The sequence below is a fragment of the Sminthopsis crassicaudata genome, chromosome 3, assembly GCF_048593235.1.
Source record: "Sminthopsis crassicaudata isolate SCR6 chromosome 3, ASM4859323v1, whole genome shotgun sequence".
Lineage (NCBI taxonomy): Eukaryota > Metazoa > Chordata > Mammalia > Dasyuromorphia > Dasyuridae > Sminthopsis > Sminthopsis crassicaudata.
Window position 1 is genome coordinate 293,436,138 of NC_133619.1, and position 15,848 is coordinate 293,451,985.

The window sequence follows — 15,848 nt, forward strand, 5'->3', positions numbered from 1 at the left end:
AAGCATATTTCAAGAGCAGTGAAGCCAAAGACTCCTGAAGCCAGTCTAGTACTTACAAGATTAGAACTCTTAACCTAAAATAGCACTTCACCACTCTGATCCTAAAAGCTCATAACTCTGGAATAATAAAGTTCTTTTCTTTCCTTTACTCCATATATCTCAGTCCAACAATAGTTCTAAGTCCAACCAAAGTTTGTCAATAATATTTTCTGAGTCCTTTCCTACTCCTCCCAGTAACCAGAGGTATTTTCTATTGAAGGCTTTAAAGAATCAAAACAAATTAATACAACAAGCTCCTTTGTGTCTTTCCAATCTATTCTATAAAAATAATAAATCATTTTCTTCCTGCATTTTTAAAAAACTTATTTAAGAAAGACTTTATTAACAACCCTAAAATCTTCACAGTTTTATAGGGCCAACAGGGAATGTTAAAAGCCTGTCTTTTATCACAAATAGCAAAGTTGAAAACAAATGTATATTTAGGACTATGCAATGGGGTTGGGACCTTGTCTGGATTCTGAGTTATGGAAACTATTTAACCTCAATAACCTCAATTTAGTGGTGGGAAAGTGGCAACCATGATCCAGAAAATATATGCAATTATTGCTGTACTGTTAAAAAGCAAATTTCTTTAAGAGGACAAGAAGGGATGGAATTATTCTTGGTGGACATGATGGTTAAAGTCAGTTTCATATTACCATACTCCTCAATCCCTGTTACCAGTATTAAGGGTTAACAGTCTGATTATTATCTCTTTAGAGCAATATCACAAACAGTAAACAATAATAGTTTTATTTTTTATGGGAATTTACAAAATTTTTCTTAATGATAGATATATATCAAGAAGATAGATTTAAGAAGTACCTTTGAAAGAAAAACCTAAATCTTAAAAAAAATAATTATTTCTACTTATTATTTCATTCCCTCAACTCAATTCTACAAGGGCTTCATTCCTTCACTATTCCAAATTAAAACATCATAAGCTTTAAGATTCATTTGGTTCATATTACCTATTTCTTTTGCAACACTTTGGGTCAATACATTTTTTTCCACAACTCATTTGGAAATACATCATGTTGTATACTTAATTTATTTTATTATATTGCCATAACATTTCATATGCCATTATCTCTTCTTTGAATACCAATTACACTCTTCTCCCAATTATTTTTTCTCTCTTTATTTTTCTGCTCCAACATAAGTGGCACAGACCATACTAACCAGTGCTCCCCAAATCTAATCACTGCTCCTCTCAACCAATCATTGTTCTTTGATCTTTGTGGGGATTTGTAAAGAGAAAAAGGAAGCCAAATGTAGTAATCATTCTATCAATTTCACTACCTAATTTTCATGAAGCCAGTTACTTAGTTCCCATTTGGTCCACTTCAAATTTTAGGTAGAAAGTCCATATGTCAATAATTAATTGTATGGCTGCAGTAACCAGTGAAGTTATAACTTTTATTGAATTGAGAGGCATTATACTAAGAACATATCACCAAGTATTTCTTAACCAGTACTGCATCATTCCTTGGATTTGTCAAGAACCTCTGGAATGGATCTTTGCACAAGGCTAAAATGTCATAATACATTGACAAATAGACATTATGCAAAAACAAAACAAAACAAAAACCTCTTATGTAATTAAAAATTATAAAAATGACCATTTGGTAAATATGAACAAAGCAAAATAGTCTATCTTGAAAATGACATTAAAAGGATAATTACAAAGTCTTAGAACTTGTGGATTCTAAGAATAGGAACTAATATTAACTATTGAGGAGTTATATTTTCTTTAATAAATCCCAAGAACACTGAAGTGCCTCTTTCAGATGGGAATAAAACCAATATTAGAGATTTTTTTAAAATTTGAAACACAATTTTAGAAATATATTCAATTTGAAATTTAAAATATAATCCTTAATGGTATTATTTAGACAATGTTATATTGTTATATGATATTAACAAGAAATTCTGTAATGGTTCACAGACAAAAGGATTAGCACATGAGTTACGGTAACAATAGCTAATCACTACATTCTATAGCTAGAATTTAGTAATGTATCTGCACTCACCAATTAGAATTAGAATATAACAAAATCCCACCATGGTGGGAAGGAAGAAAACAATCAGGGCAAAAAATAAGTCATGTTCTTGACAAAGAAGTAAATGGAAAAAATAAGGATGGAGAGTTATGAATCTGAAACTGGCTCAATTACCAGACAAAAAAAAGAAATGATTTGCTGGTCAGGTTCTGACTTGATTCTAGATGGACAGTCTAAGATCGGTCTTTGGCTTTGTGCTATTGTGGTATTTTTACCAGTGACTTGAATGAAAGTATAGGTAGGCAGCTTGTCAAGTTTGCAAATGACATAAAAGCTTAGAAAGACAGATGTTGGATGAGATAACTGGATTGAAGAAGATTCTGACAGTCTAAAATGATGGACTAAATCTAATGGGAAAAAAATTAACAGGAATAATTGTGAAATCCTATTCTTAGATTCAAAAAAATTAAATTGCCCTATAGAGGACAAGGATGGTGGCTAGTAGAGAAGGAGGTAAATTTAAAAAACGTTGTAGCAGTAGAATTAATGACAGATGCTTTTAGGCATTTGAAGAGTTGTCATGAAGAAGAGCATTTAGTTTGATTCTGTTTGGCCACACAAGTCAGAACAAGAAAATACAAAGGGAGATTTTATAATGATTTAATGAAAAACTTCTAAACAACAGAGATCCAAAAGTGGAAGGGACTACCTAATAATATTCTAGGAGGTATTCTGTTCAGGTATAAGTAAGACTGTATTGCCTCTAATATTTTTTAGGATACTTAATAAACTCAAGAGATCCTGTGGCTCATTCTGATGGGAAAAACCTACTCTTGAATTTTAATGTTCATTATTTCTTTTATTTGAATCTATCATGGGTCAAAATTGCAAATTTTACAATATAAATGGTAAAAACATTAAACATCAGATATAACAAGGTTCTTCCATACTATGGTATAGGTTAGACCTTTTTCTAACATGAGTGGTAGAAATATTTCTATTTATTTGCAAATATGACTATATCTCAGTTAATTTTTTGAAGTTATTACATATAACATATCAATCAACAAGCATTTGTTAAGTGTATACCATGTGCTAGGCACATAAATGAATCAGGGAATTTTTTTTTGCCAAGCTACCCCTTTCCAGACATTTGCAAAAATAACTCAAAAAAGGAAAGAGTTGGGGGACATGTGATATGTTTCTAGGTTTTTTTTGAAAACATAAAGTTGCTTCTTTGGATATAGATATGTAAATGCTTAAGAAAGGTGATGCTATGGAAATGAACAGTATGTGTACAATAAACACTATCATGGCAGAACCAGGAGAGTCTATATTATTTAACATAGGAATTGCTATAAATACAAAGGTTGGGACAAGTTTCTAACCAAAATTAATATGCATATTGAGCATATTAAAAACTCTTAAAGAGGAGAGAGAGCTTTTTAAAGCATGTGCACAAAAATTATCAGAAGAAAAAGGAAAACAAGGAAAAAAAGCACTTGGGTTCCACTGAAGCATCAAGCCCGGTCTACTCAGTGAAGCACACTTGATTAGATACAATGGCAAGGATCTTGAACCAATTTCCTAGGAATTCACAGCATAAACAACTGTAAAATAAACAATTAAGTTGTGTGCATTATGAAAATAAAGTATGCAGCCCTTGCTTTCAAAGAGGCTGTCATATTCAGATAGGGATAAGCCTAATATTCATAGAGAAGTAAATTTAGGATTAATACAAAATAAATACATAGGATAGGGCAGGAAACATCAGAAAAGGCCTCTTTAAAGAAGGTATACTCAAGATGAATTGTTAAGGGATTAAAAAGAGGTGACGATAAGGTGAAGAAGAGTTTACATTCTAGACATAGAAAACAGCTTGTGTATTGGAACAACAACAAACAGGTCAATTCAAATATAGCATAGAGTGATCATAATGTGTGCTATGTAATCTGCAGGAAAGTTAGGTTTCATACTCTGAAGAGCTTTAAATTTCAAACAGGAGTTTGTATGCCAAAGATAATAATGGGAAGTGATGCTAAGCTTTTTGGGTAGAGCAGTGACATGATCAGATTTGAATATTAAGAAAATCAGTTTGGCAGCTCTGTGACAGATTAGGGAGAAGAGAGTTTTGAGGCAAGGAGACCAATAAGAAAGGTACTGCAATAATCCAGGCAAGGAGTGGTGAGGATTTTGAAAAAGAATGGTTCTTTGTACACTGAAATTAGGGTGACATGCAATTACAACATTGTACAACTGATCATATTAATTGGCCAAAAAATTCGAATTCAATCTAATAAATCTTTAGTGATTTTACTAAGGTCAACACAATAGGATAATGGAAAAACTAAGTCAGGATTTTACCCAAACTGAGAATATAATACACACAAATTTTACATAAAATATGGGATGTAACAGCTTGGAATAGTAGAAAAAATACTAAACTGATTGAGAGCTGTAAATTCTGGATCTACTCCATTATTTATAAGTTGTGTGACTAAGTAAGTCAATTAATTGTAACTTTCTTTAAAAAAAAATTAGTTATACAAATATCTTCCCTATCAACTACATGAGGCTATTGGAGGGCCCCACAAAATAATGGTTTTAGAGTCCCATAAAATTATTGCATACATATAAGGTAGTTTTTTTGTTACATATCATAATCATCATTCAAGTAATGAACAAATATTTATTAAGCACTTACTATATGTCAAGCACTGCTCTAAGCACAAACTATTACTATTTTATTAAGTTCTTACACACTTCTACCACGAGGAAGAGCTACACATAAGCACACACGCACACATACATACATACATGTGCATGCAACTGCATGATCATCATATATCCAAATTCCTGTTAGTCCTCATGGTGATGATTTGGGGAGACTACATTTATTTCAATAATGCTGCCACTGCTCAAACTGAAACTTTGGAATGCCCATATATACGCACAATATTTTAATCATAACCATTCTGACCATTGTGTGTATATATAGAGCTAAAAGAGATCTCACTTACTAGATAAAGACACCAAGGTAGAGAGAAGTGAAGAGATCTGCCTTAGAAGTAGGGGTTTAAACTCAGGTGCTCCTACCCCAAAACCAGTATTCCTACTATATTAGCTGTCTCAGTAAATGAATATTCCTTTTCACATTGAAAAGCATTAGAATATAATCAATTAGATATAGAAATAAGAAGTCATCTATTGAGACAGGATATTCTGACCTAACTTGGTGGCACCATGAATAGGATACAGGAACTGGACCTCCTTTCAAAATCCAACCTAAGACATTTTATCAGTTGTGTGATCCTGGATAAATTAGTTAACCTTTGCCTCTCTCAGTTTCCTGAATTGTAAAAGAGAATAGTAACAGCACACCTCATAGGAATGTTGAGAGGAGCAAATAAAATGTTTTTGAAACATTAAGCATAGTACTCAATTCACAGTCAGCATTTAACAAAGATTTCTTATTCCCCACCCCAACCCCCCCACTCTCACCCTGTGAAAATAGGTATTAGGAGACTGGGTATAGTACTTTGCCAGGTAAGGATATATCTACTACTAAAGGAGAAAGTTCTTGAAGAAGTCTATACTATTCATTTTGTGCCGTTTCTCTACTTAGAATACCCTTGTAGGCAAATTCCATCTGTTAGAATATCAACCATTGTGAAAGTCCATCTCAAAAATGTCATCTGCTTTATGAATCTCTCTATAATCCCAGAAAAATATGACCTTTCCTTCCTGAAAATTTACACCTCTCTTTCAGACTTGTATATAGTTTAAAGATAACAACTACAGGACACATGATCAGTGGGCACCTAAGTGCATATTTCTCTGCCACAACATGTGAGATAGCACATCAACTCCCTGTTCTTCCCTGGCAAAGAGAGAGGTTTTTAGGGAAATAAGAGGTCACGTAGTGGCACAGGACTTAGAGGTACAAGGAAATGAACGTGTAGCTGAGAAAAAGAGGATATGTTAAATCCTATTGCAAAGACTTTAATTTCCTATTCTCATCAGGAAAGGGGTTTAAACCACAAAGCTGGTTGTCTTTGTAAGAGGTACTCAAGTTACCTATTTATCTTTGAGAATTATGGATGGAAGTTCAAACACTATTTATTCTTACAGTAACTCCTCTGGACTGAGGAATCATATACTTTACTGGTCTAATTTTTGTTGCGATGCTTGTGATCATTCAATTCCTGGATACAAATTCAGTTTTGTATCATAGTCATAAACTTATATATACATCTATCAGAAAAATATTTTTAGGTTATAAAAAAAGTTGTTAGGACTAACTATTTATTGAGCTAGCCCTTTTCAAGGAGTGGAAATAAGTTTTAGACATTTTGCCATACTAAATATTAAGCCAGAGGCTTTAGTAGAATTTCTATTATAATGCAGGTCAAAGCACTGCCTTTCTGACCTAGCATTACCAACTGCTGAAATTAATACAGAGGTAGAAGAGGATAGTATTTCATTTTAATTTAACCAAGAATTGGAAATTCTGATGGGGAGATTGAGACAGTCCTTGTGTCTGTTCAGGTAAATAGAATTGATCATCCAAATTGGAAGAAGAGGTACCATGCCCATTATCACAGGAGAAAATATTCTCTCCTATAGGAAACTTTGGTTGAGACTCTTGAAAAATGGGACTGGATAAGGCATTTGATGGTTACCCTTGTAGATATAAGTAAGATTGTATCAAGGTACCTAGCCTGGAGCCAGAAAAGGTTGCTCTATCTGACCCAAAATGAAGATATCATTGAAGGCCCCCATCTTACATGGAAGATTATTATATTACTTAGGAAGGCTAATGTTCTTTAACAGCACTGGCTGGCTTACTTCAAAGTCTGAGGTCACAGGTTTGAATTGGACTTTGGTTTAGAAAAAGGAAGGTCATCAAATATATAAGGAACTGCTAGACAGGATCATAAAGCTACTATACTAGGGAATTCTCCACAGGTCAATACTCTAGTTTCCATTAGAGATTTGAGGGAAAAATCCGTGCTCAATTGGAGGTGGGAAGATCTTTAATTTAGATTTTATTTGTGGTGGCTAAATAGGAAAGTTATGTATTGTGAACATGGATGCAAAGATTTCTCATGAGTTAGGATTTAGATGTCTATTTATGGTAAGCTTCTGTGCTGGCTTTTGTCTGTAGGGATAAATGGCAACCCCCATCTTGTATAACTAATATCATATGCCAGGTTGGAAAACTATTCACAAATTCACTGCAACCCTAAAGAAGAAAGTGGGTAACTGTGTCATATACAATAGACTGACTGTATATGAATAAAGTTATCTTAACTTCTACAGCCAGTCCTAACCTGGTGGTGAACCAAATAGCCCAGGGCTTGTGGGAGTGGTTACTTATTTTACTACAGTGCCTTCCCTACGCATCCCCATTACTGTAATGTAGAATGCGTAGAAGCAATTTGCTTTAAAAAATTAAGAAACTGAATTCACTATCCTTCTCCTGGGATACTTGAATTCCCCTTCATGTTGCCATTGTTTAGTGAGTAGAGATCTAAAACAGGCCTCACTTCCTGAAGACTTAGATGTCCACCTGTAACAAAGATGATATATTTATTGGATTGAAGGGCCACAACTGCAGAAGCCTTATATTGGATGGTAGTTCAAATATGAGATAAGGAATAGGGATCAACCCTAAGAAAATTTAAGATCCAGATGCTCAGTGAGATTTTCGGGGAGACATTGGATAGAGGGAATATTGCTTATTTTAAAATATTACTTATTATTTTAAGTATTTTGATACTTGCAGCAGCTCAGAAGCTTATCTGATTTGATTCCTCAGATTCTGGAGGACCCAGTTCCCCAAATGGGTATTTTGTTGAGCTCCATTTATAGTTACTTCAAAGTCTGCTTTTTTCAAATGGAGTCTAAAATAAGCTAAAGAGCCCGTGAAAATTTAAAATGGATTATCAAGTGGTCATTTCCATTGGGTCCTTAGGATTCTACGGAGCCTCCATTTTTGGAAGTCTCTATCCTTAAGGCCCAGGCTTGGTTAAAAACCAAGAAGGGATCAAATTAGATCTCTGGAGTCTTAAGCTCCCCAAAATGGACATTTGCTACATCACTTTTGAAAAAAACACAGGTTTGTTTATTATTGGGCCCTAGATGCTACTGAACAGATGTGTTCAGAACAATTCTACCAGAATTATGAATTTAATGATGCAAGATGTTTCCTTTAACTAGTGGGCAGGACATAGGAGGTTTACATTCAAATGCTATATTCAAGTTTTATTCCTGAATAAGTTGTAATTTTGTTGAAAGTTCCAAAGACCAGTCTTAGTCCCAACATCTGTCCAATGACTATGAGGAATTTAGCTCTTGAGAAATGCCATCTTGACTGATTCACTGATGGCTCTGGCCCATTATGAGAAAAGTATAAATAGCTGGACCATGGCAGCAATTAATCCAGTAACAGGGGACATCTTTACAGATATAGAGACAAATCCTCTAAGAAGGCCAAATTTAAGTTGTATACTTGGCATGTTAGAATGCTTCAAGGAATGGGTCAGATTAAGATTTTCATTCATTTTATTTATTCCTAGGTGCTGGACACAGGTTTGGACAGTTAAATGTGGAGTTGAGACCAGTCAAAGAATTTTACTTATGCCTCCCACCACACAGAGCTGTTTATAAAACATGTCAATATCCATTAGAGACAGCACACTTTTTCTGCCAAAATGAACGATAATGGGCAATGTCCCATCATCGATCTGGACACGGCAGTTAAGAAGCAGAGTGGACAGAGCACTGGAGCTGGAATTAGAGTCTGCTTCAGATACTATATGACTGGGCACATCATTTCAAGTTCCTGGGCCTCAGTTGTCTCATCTATAAAAATGAAGAGACTGCACTTGATCTTTTCTAAGGTCCCTTCCATCTCTAATTTATGATCCTGTGGAGATGCTACCACAAAATACCAACATACATGGAAGAATTTAATGAACACATGATTTTGATTTCAGTTCCTCTTTCAAATATTAACTAAAATTCATGATTTCTAATAAAATGGAAGTACTTTTAAGTAAAGTTAATATTCTCTAAAACATTTCTGCTCAGTATTAGACTATTACTACTAAATCAAATTTAAATTGGTTTTCTTCCCACAGTTCAAGAAGATACATAGTTTGTACGATAATGATAATAATTCAATTCAATAAGTATTTATTGAATGCCTTAATAATTTCTGGGTACTATATATACTAGGTGCTGCAAATAAAGATTATCACTGCCTTTGAGAATTTACTATTATATATTGTGGGGGGGGTGTTTGGGGGGAAGGGGGAAATGGGAGGAAGAACCAATATGTGCTTATGAAATTCATTATAAAACATATTAAAAAGTAAATTTTCTAGGTAGGTTAGTAGCTGAGAGTGGGGGTAGAGAATCAGAACAGGATCAGCATAAAGACACAGGTCTTGATCAAGACTCTGAGGGCATTGAGGGATTGACTTTATGGGAGAGAGTGATTTCTAGTACTTCTAGTACTAGACCTACTATCACAGTGGGAAAAGAAGGAATCTCATATATAAGGTAGAATAAGTAAGTAAGTGAGATTAGTGAATCAGTTGGGAGAGTGTATTAAAGGAAATATGTGGCATAAGCTTTGGAAGGTAGGCTGAAGTTAGATTCTGAAAGACTTTGAAAACCAGTAGAAGTTTTTACTTTATTTAAGGCAAAAGGCAGTTACTAGAGTTTCTTAAGTGAGAGAATTATAGTTATCTTTGTTTTCAGGAATATTACTTTAATGGGCTTGTAAAGGACGGACTGAAGAAAGGAGAAGTCAGAGGTAGGAAGATCAATGAGGAGGTTAGAGCAATAGCCTGGGTGAGAGGTGGTAAGGCTTGATCTCAAGTAGTGGTTATGTGAGGGGACAGAAATGTCAGCAACTGCTCTAATAGTAATTGAAGCAATGACCAAGTACAAGCAAACACATACCCGTTCTCTACAATTCTCTGTTCTAACAGATGAGCTAACAAAAGACACTGTAGAGCAGTGGTCCTCAAACTTTTTGAATACGGGGCCAGTTCACTGTCCCTCAGACTGTTGGAGGGCCGGACTATAATAAAACAAAACCTCATACTCTGTCTCTGCCCCTCAGCCCATTTGCCATAACCCAGTAGGCCACATAAACGTCCTCAGAGGGCCACATGTGGCCCGTGGGCTATAGTTTGAGAACCCCTGCTTTAGAGTTTACATAGTCATCTCACATGATAGATAAAATCACATTGTCTACCTTCATGCAATCTGGTAATTTATAAACCTACCTCTTGTTTGAGGGTAGCTTTCATGCATGTTTGACAGAGAGGTCCACTACGGGAGAACTGAAGGGGAAGTCGACGAGTTCTAGACTGACATGTTGGCTCCTCACATATCAACCAACCCTGGAGAGAAAATGTAAAAATCTTTTTAAGTACAAATCTGTAAAGGGCAGAACTCTGGGGAAATATACTTGAAACAAGGTGTGAACTCTGTGGAATTGATAAGACAATGGTTATCTAGTTTAACATGGTGATTAATAGTTCTCTAGTTCAGTATGATTGATTTAATCTTACAACAACAGTGGAATTAAGATAATGATTCTATAGTTCACATGTACTTAGTACATAGAATAGTTCTACAAATTGACACCTATGATTATGTACTTATAATAGAGTATATAAGAGCTAAGAGGTCTGGGAGGAAGATAGACTGGAAAATAAAGACCCTCCTGATGGCTGTCCTGTCTCCTTCACAAATCTCTAACTTTTTGAAGTAACATTTATTATGATGATCATTTGTCTTACACCCAACTTAAGAAATTTGAAATGGTCATCAAAAATATTCATCTTCACTAAAGAAGCAGTTTGTATTTATTTAATAAGTTAATTTGAAAAAAAATTTAAACATACATCATTATACCTACATTTTGTTTCTTAAAAAATAACTAATAAATCATTTAGTAGAAGGGGCACTGCAGAAGATATTGAGTTGCCTCATCTTTTCCCATTTGTCTAAAACTAATTAGATTATTCCTTAGATTCATGCTGGAGATCTGACACTGGCCACAGTGACCCAAGACTTAAATGAGTTTTCCATTTAAATTAAAATGGTTTTAAAGAAGCACCACCTTCACTTCCATACAATGACTCATTCTTCATATTCAAATTCTTTATTTCCTTCCCTTTCAATAGTTCTAATATTAAGTATTACATATTTAAGATTTTACATATATATATATATATATATATATATATATATATATATATATATATATATGGAGGAGAGACAGAGAGAGTCTTTAAGAAAAAAAGTGTCCTAAAACAAAGTAAAAATATATAGGAATCTTTTAAACAGGTTTGATAAATATTCCAGTTCTACTTAAGTAACTGGGTTACTTCAAAAATAAAATACTATCAAAAGCCAACACTTATACAAGAGAAATTATATATATAAACCTACAACCAGTGTCCTGGTGATATACAAATGAAAAGGATAAATGGCATTTTTTATACTTCTTCCCTAATTTAGAATTGTTATTTTCCTAATTATGTACGTACACACACACATACACACACACACAGGCACTTCTTAATTGTCAGGCATTTAGATTCTATTTGGCTTCTTCCCTTTGTTTATGAAGTGGGGAAGATAGATATTTAGCTACTGCCTTTCCTTTTTAGATCTCAGTCAAGAAATTTTGCATTTCCTGGATATGATTTAGATTAGAAATAGCTTTTCTTTTGTCTTTTAACCTATAATATAAGGAAAGAAAGTGGAAAGGGAGGGCAAAACACAGAGAAACACAAGAGCACATAGAGAATTTCAGATTGACTTCCTTTGGTCAGGAATGGGCAATCATTCTCAATCTCTACTACTGGATACTCCCTCCTGCATTGATCATTTGCCCTGACTGATTGGGAAGCAAGGCCTCTTCAGCCAGAGGGGAGAAACACTAACCAGGAGGGGGTAACTTTCCATTCAACTGCACACAGCCTGACATTCTTTCAGAACAGAATGCTTCTTGTTCTTTAGAGATATACAAAATGAGGGTATTTGTCACTTATTTCTGCTTTATCTAATGGTGTTCACACCCTAGAGTAAGTCTATTCTAGAGCCATCTACCTACTATGAATTCTATCATAAAGATTCTTAGCTAATAAAATGAATAATGTCCTTCATAAGTCACATTTAATTGTTATACCGATGTCACATGATTTTATTTACAGGAATTCTGCAAATATCTATGAATCACATACAATGTGCCCAATATTGTACTAATACAGACTCATTTAAAGTACTGTTAATTTCTAAACACTACATTTTAAGGTAAATGAGACAAATTTCAACATATCCAGAAAAAGGCTATTGATATGGCAAGTGGACTAGAAAATATCCAATTGGGATCAGATAAAGGAACTAGAAATGTTCAGTCCTGAAAAGGAAGACCTACAGGGAACAACATAAACATTTTCAAATACTTAAAAAGTTGTGAGGTAGAAAAGAGTTGTATTGCTCATTCTAGAAGACAGAACTAGGACCAATAGTAGTGACAAAAAGTTAGCATTAAGTTTGAGATAAGGAAAAATTTCTGAACAACTGGAGCTACTCAAAGCAAAATGAGCTACATTGTTAGGCTGAGTTGTCCTTTCTCAGCACCTGGCTCCTAGAACCCCTCCCCAGTTTCAGACCCGTATCATTAGCTGCCTGATTAGCATTTCCAAAGGAAACTCCTCTAGTCTAAAATAGAACCCAGCCTCTCACCTGAAACCATTACTCTTGATTTCCTGTTTCTGTCAGAGCAGCACCATCCTCAGAACCCGTTCTCCTCTCACCATCACATCCAATCAGTGTTTCCCATCTCCAAAACACTTCTAACTGAATCTTTCTTTTGACTCCCAGTCATCAACCTAGTTCTTGTTACATAGATCAGAAATATCAAACAAGTAGCTCACAGGCCCAAGTTTAAACCAGAACCAGATTAAAATACAATTGAGAAATATTTAACAAAGTAAATAAAGAACTATATGTGTAGCGAGCTGTCGTCTCCAGAAGCTGCTGGATGGCTCTCTGGAAAGAGATCTGCTGTGTCTACTCAAATCTCTCAGACAGATTCTTCTTGTTGTAGAGAACCGTTGTCTCCAGGCAATTGCTGTTAACTCTTGTCCAGAGAAGTGACTTCCCTTCCTGCAGAGAGCTGCGTCAAGCCAGATGTAGTGCAGAGTCTTCTCTTCTTTAACTCTTGTCCTTCTCCAGTCCAATCTGCTCTCTGGGCCCAATGTTGTCTCTTTTATCCTCCCAGAGAATGGGCGTGGGATAATTCAAGGGCTTCTGGGAAGAACCACTTCAGCCAATGAGCTTGCTCCTTCTATCAAGTCAACCTGAGTTCTCACCTTGTAATTGTCCATACAACCTGAATTCTCACCTTGTCACTGTCCAGACAACCTGAGTTCTCACCTAGTAATCCTAACATCTCCCCCTTTCTTTTGATTTAGAACATAGGACAGTCATTACCATAAATCCATCAATATGGGAAGTATTACACATAATTACATAAATTACATAAGCACATAATAACATAGTAACATAACACATGCTAGAAGTATATAACAAATAACATGATCAAATAATCATAAATTGAAAATTTATAAATGTCCATAAGTCCATTGTCCATTAGTCTCATCTTGTGTTAGGAAATCCAATGATTCCTGCTGGTTTTAAAGTTCTTTAACAGTCTTTTTATTATCCATGCTCTTTCAGTGTCAGATGTTTCTTAGATTTTCTCATTTATTTTGAGATCTTTCTCTTTTTCTGTCTCTCTCTGATGGACAAGGCGAATATGACTCGTTGGCACCCATCTGATTCCTTCTCCTGCTGAAGAAATACAAGCAAACCCTCTCTCCCAGGCAGTTAACCTATCTAATTACCTTCTATTTACCACTTTCTAAATCTCTTCTCATCATCTGGCAATTACATTGGAATTGTTTGCACTGGATACAGCCATGTTGGTTTAAAAGGCCTGTATTCTCCCCAAGTGTAATCCATTTTTGCAATCTGATTGCCTTTTGGCTCACGTATCAGGTAATCCCTTTCTGCCATGTGATTGCTTTTCTGCTGGTTGATCAAATCAGAGTCCTGACCTTCTAAAGGCTCTTTGGGTGTAACATCAGCTGCCATCATGCCCCAAGTCTTTTTTGCCTGGGGTCCTGGATCTGGGCCCCTCATCCCATTTCCCTGAATTATTCTACACTCTGATGCCCAATGGAGTCCTCTGTTGCATTTTGGACATGGGGTTTTAGGTCTTCTTTCACCCTGTCTTCTCACTGTATCTCCATATCTACACTGAGCTCTTAGATGTCCAATTTTTCCACATTGAAAACATCGCCGAGTTTCTCTAGAAGTCCCTTGCCAGGAGGGACCCTGTCTTTCCACGTTCATCATAGTCTGGGTGTAAAAAGCATTTGTTCCCACTGTAGTACAGCGTCTTATGATCTCCTCTAAAGGAGCATCTTTGTCTAATCCCCATATAATTCTTTTGCAAATCTCATTGGCATTTTCCTTAGCCAGATGTCTGGTCATTATTTCTGTAGCTGCATTTTCTCTAATAGTTCTTTTGACAGCAGTTTGCAAACGTCCCACAAAATCTGCAAAAGGTTCATTGGGACCTTGCTGTATTTTAGTGAAAGCCTCTCCACGATCTTTCTGTCCAGGAAGGACACCCCAAGCTTTTATTGCAGCCTTAGCAATTTGTTCATATATTGTCATGGTATAATTAATCTGTTCCGAATTCTCTCCATACTGACCTTCACCAGCTAAGTGCTCAAAAGTGAATTGTGTGTTAACTCCTATTTCCAAATTGCATCTGACTTGAATTTTACATAATTCATGAAATTCCGCAAGCCATAATAAATTTTCTCCAGGTTACAGACATGTCCTTGCCATGGATTTCCAATCATTCGGGGTTAGGACTTCATAAGACAAACCATCTAGTAACATTTTGACATAAGCTAATGTAGCCCCATAAAGGGTACAACCTTTTTTCAAATCCTTAATTTTATTCAAATCTAAAGGTGCATATCTTCTCCTTTTTTTACCTACAGAATCAATCTCTTCAATCACAGGATATGCATGTATAAAATCACTTATATCCTGTCCTTCTCTCTTAGCTTTAACCAATGCTTTTTCTAATCTTGTCATAGGCTTAGGCTGCTTCACAGGCAATTCTGTTTGTGTTTCTGCCTCTTCCCCTCCTTCTTCCTCCACCTCTGAAGGTGGGGTTGATGTGGGCCTGTCAATAATCTGTTCTCTAGGCAGGGTTGAAGCTTCTTCAAGAGAATCATACCATAATTCCTCATTTAAATCCTCTTGCTCTAGGGCAAGATCTTGATCTTTCCTTTTTTCCTCACACTTCCTCCTCTGTTCATTTTTAAAACTTTTCCTTCTCCTACAACTTGCTTGATAGTTTAAGGCTAATTGAACTATGTTGTAGATATAAAATACCTCTGCAGAAATTGAACGAGGCCCATTTTTTGCATGAAATTCTTTCATTTCATATCCCACTAGCTTCCATTTATCTACATCTATCTTTTCTTCCTCTAAGAACCAAGGGGATGTGCATCTTAATGCAGCCAAGAGTTTAGCAATCTGTACCCAGGTTACAAGTAAACTCTGCTCCTCAATTATCTTGATTATACTCTCTATAGTACCACTCCTGAATGGGGGTGGAGCTGAGGTTGCTTCTGGGGCTGGGGTTGAATCGGCTGAGGTCCAGGGATTGAATTTAGCTAACAT

At 35.5% G+C, this 15,848-nt stretch overlaps 1 protein-coding gene across 1 annotated transcript in view; it reads right to left on the bottom strand.

Annotated features, from left to right (window-relative positions):
• Positions 1–15,848, bottom strand: part of POLA1 (DNA polymerase alpha 1, catalytic subunit) — a 312,594-nt gene that overhangs the window by 105,107 nt on the left and 191,639 nt on the right. Inside the window, exon 35 of the mRNA XM_074300893.1 lies at positions 10,346–10,462. Coding sequence (XP_074156994.1) covers positions 10,346–10,462 — 117 coding nt within the window. The remainder of the gene's footprint in view (positions 1–10,345; positions 10,463–15,848) is intronic.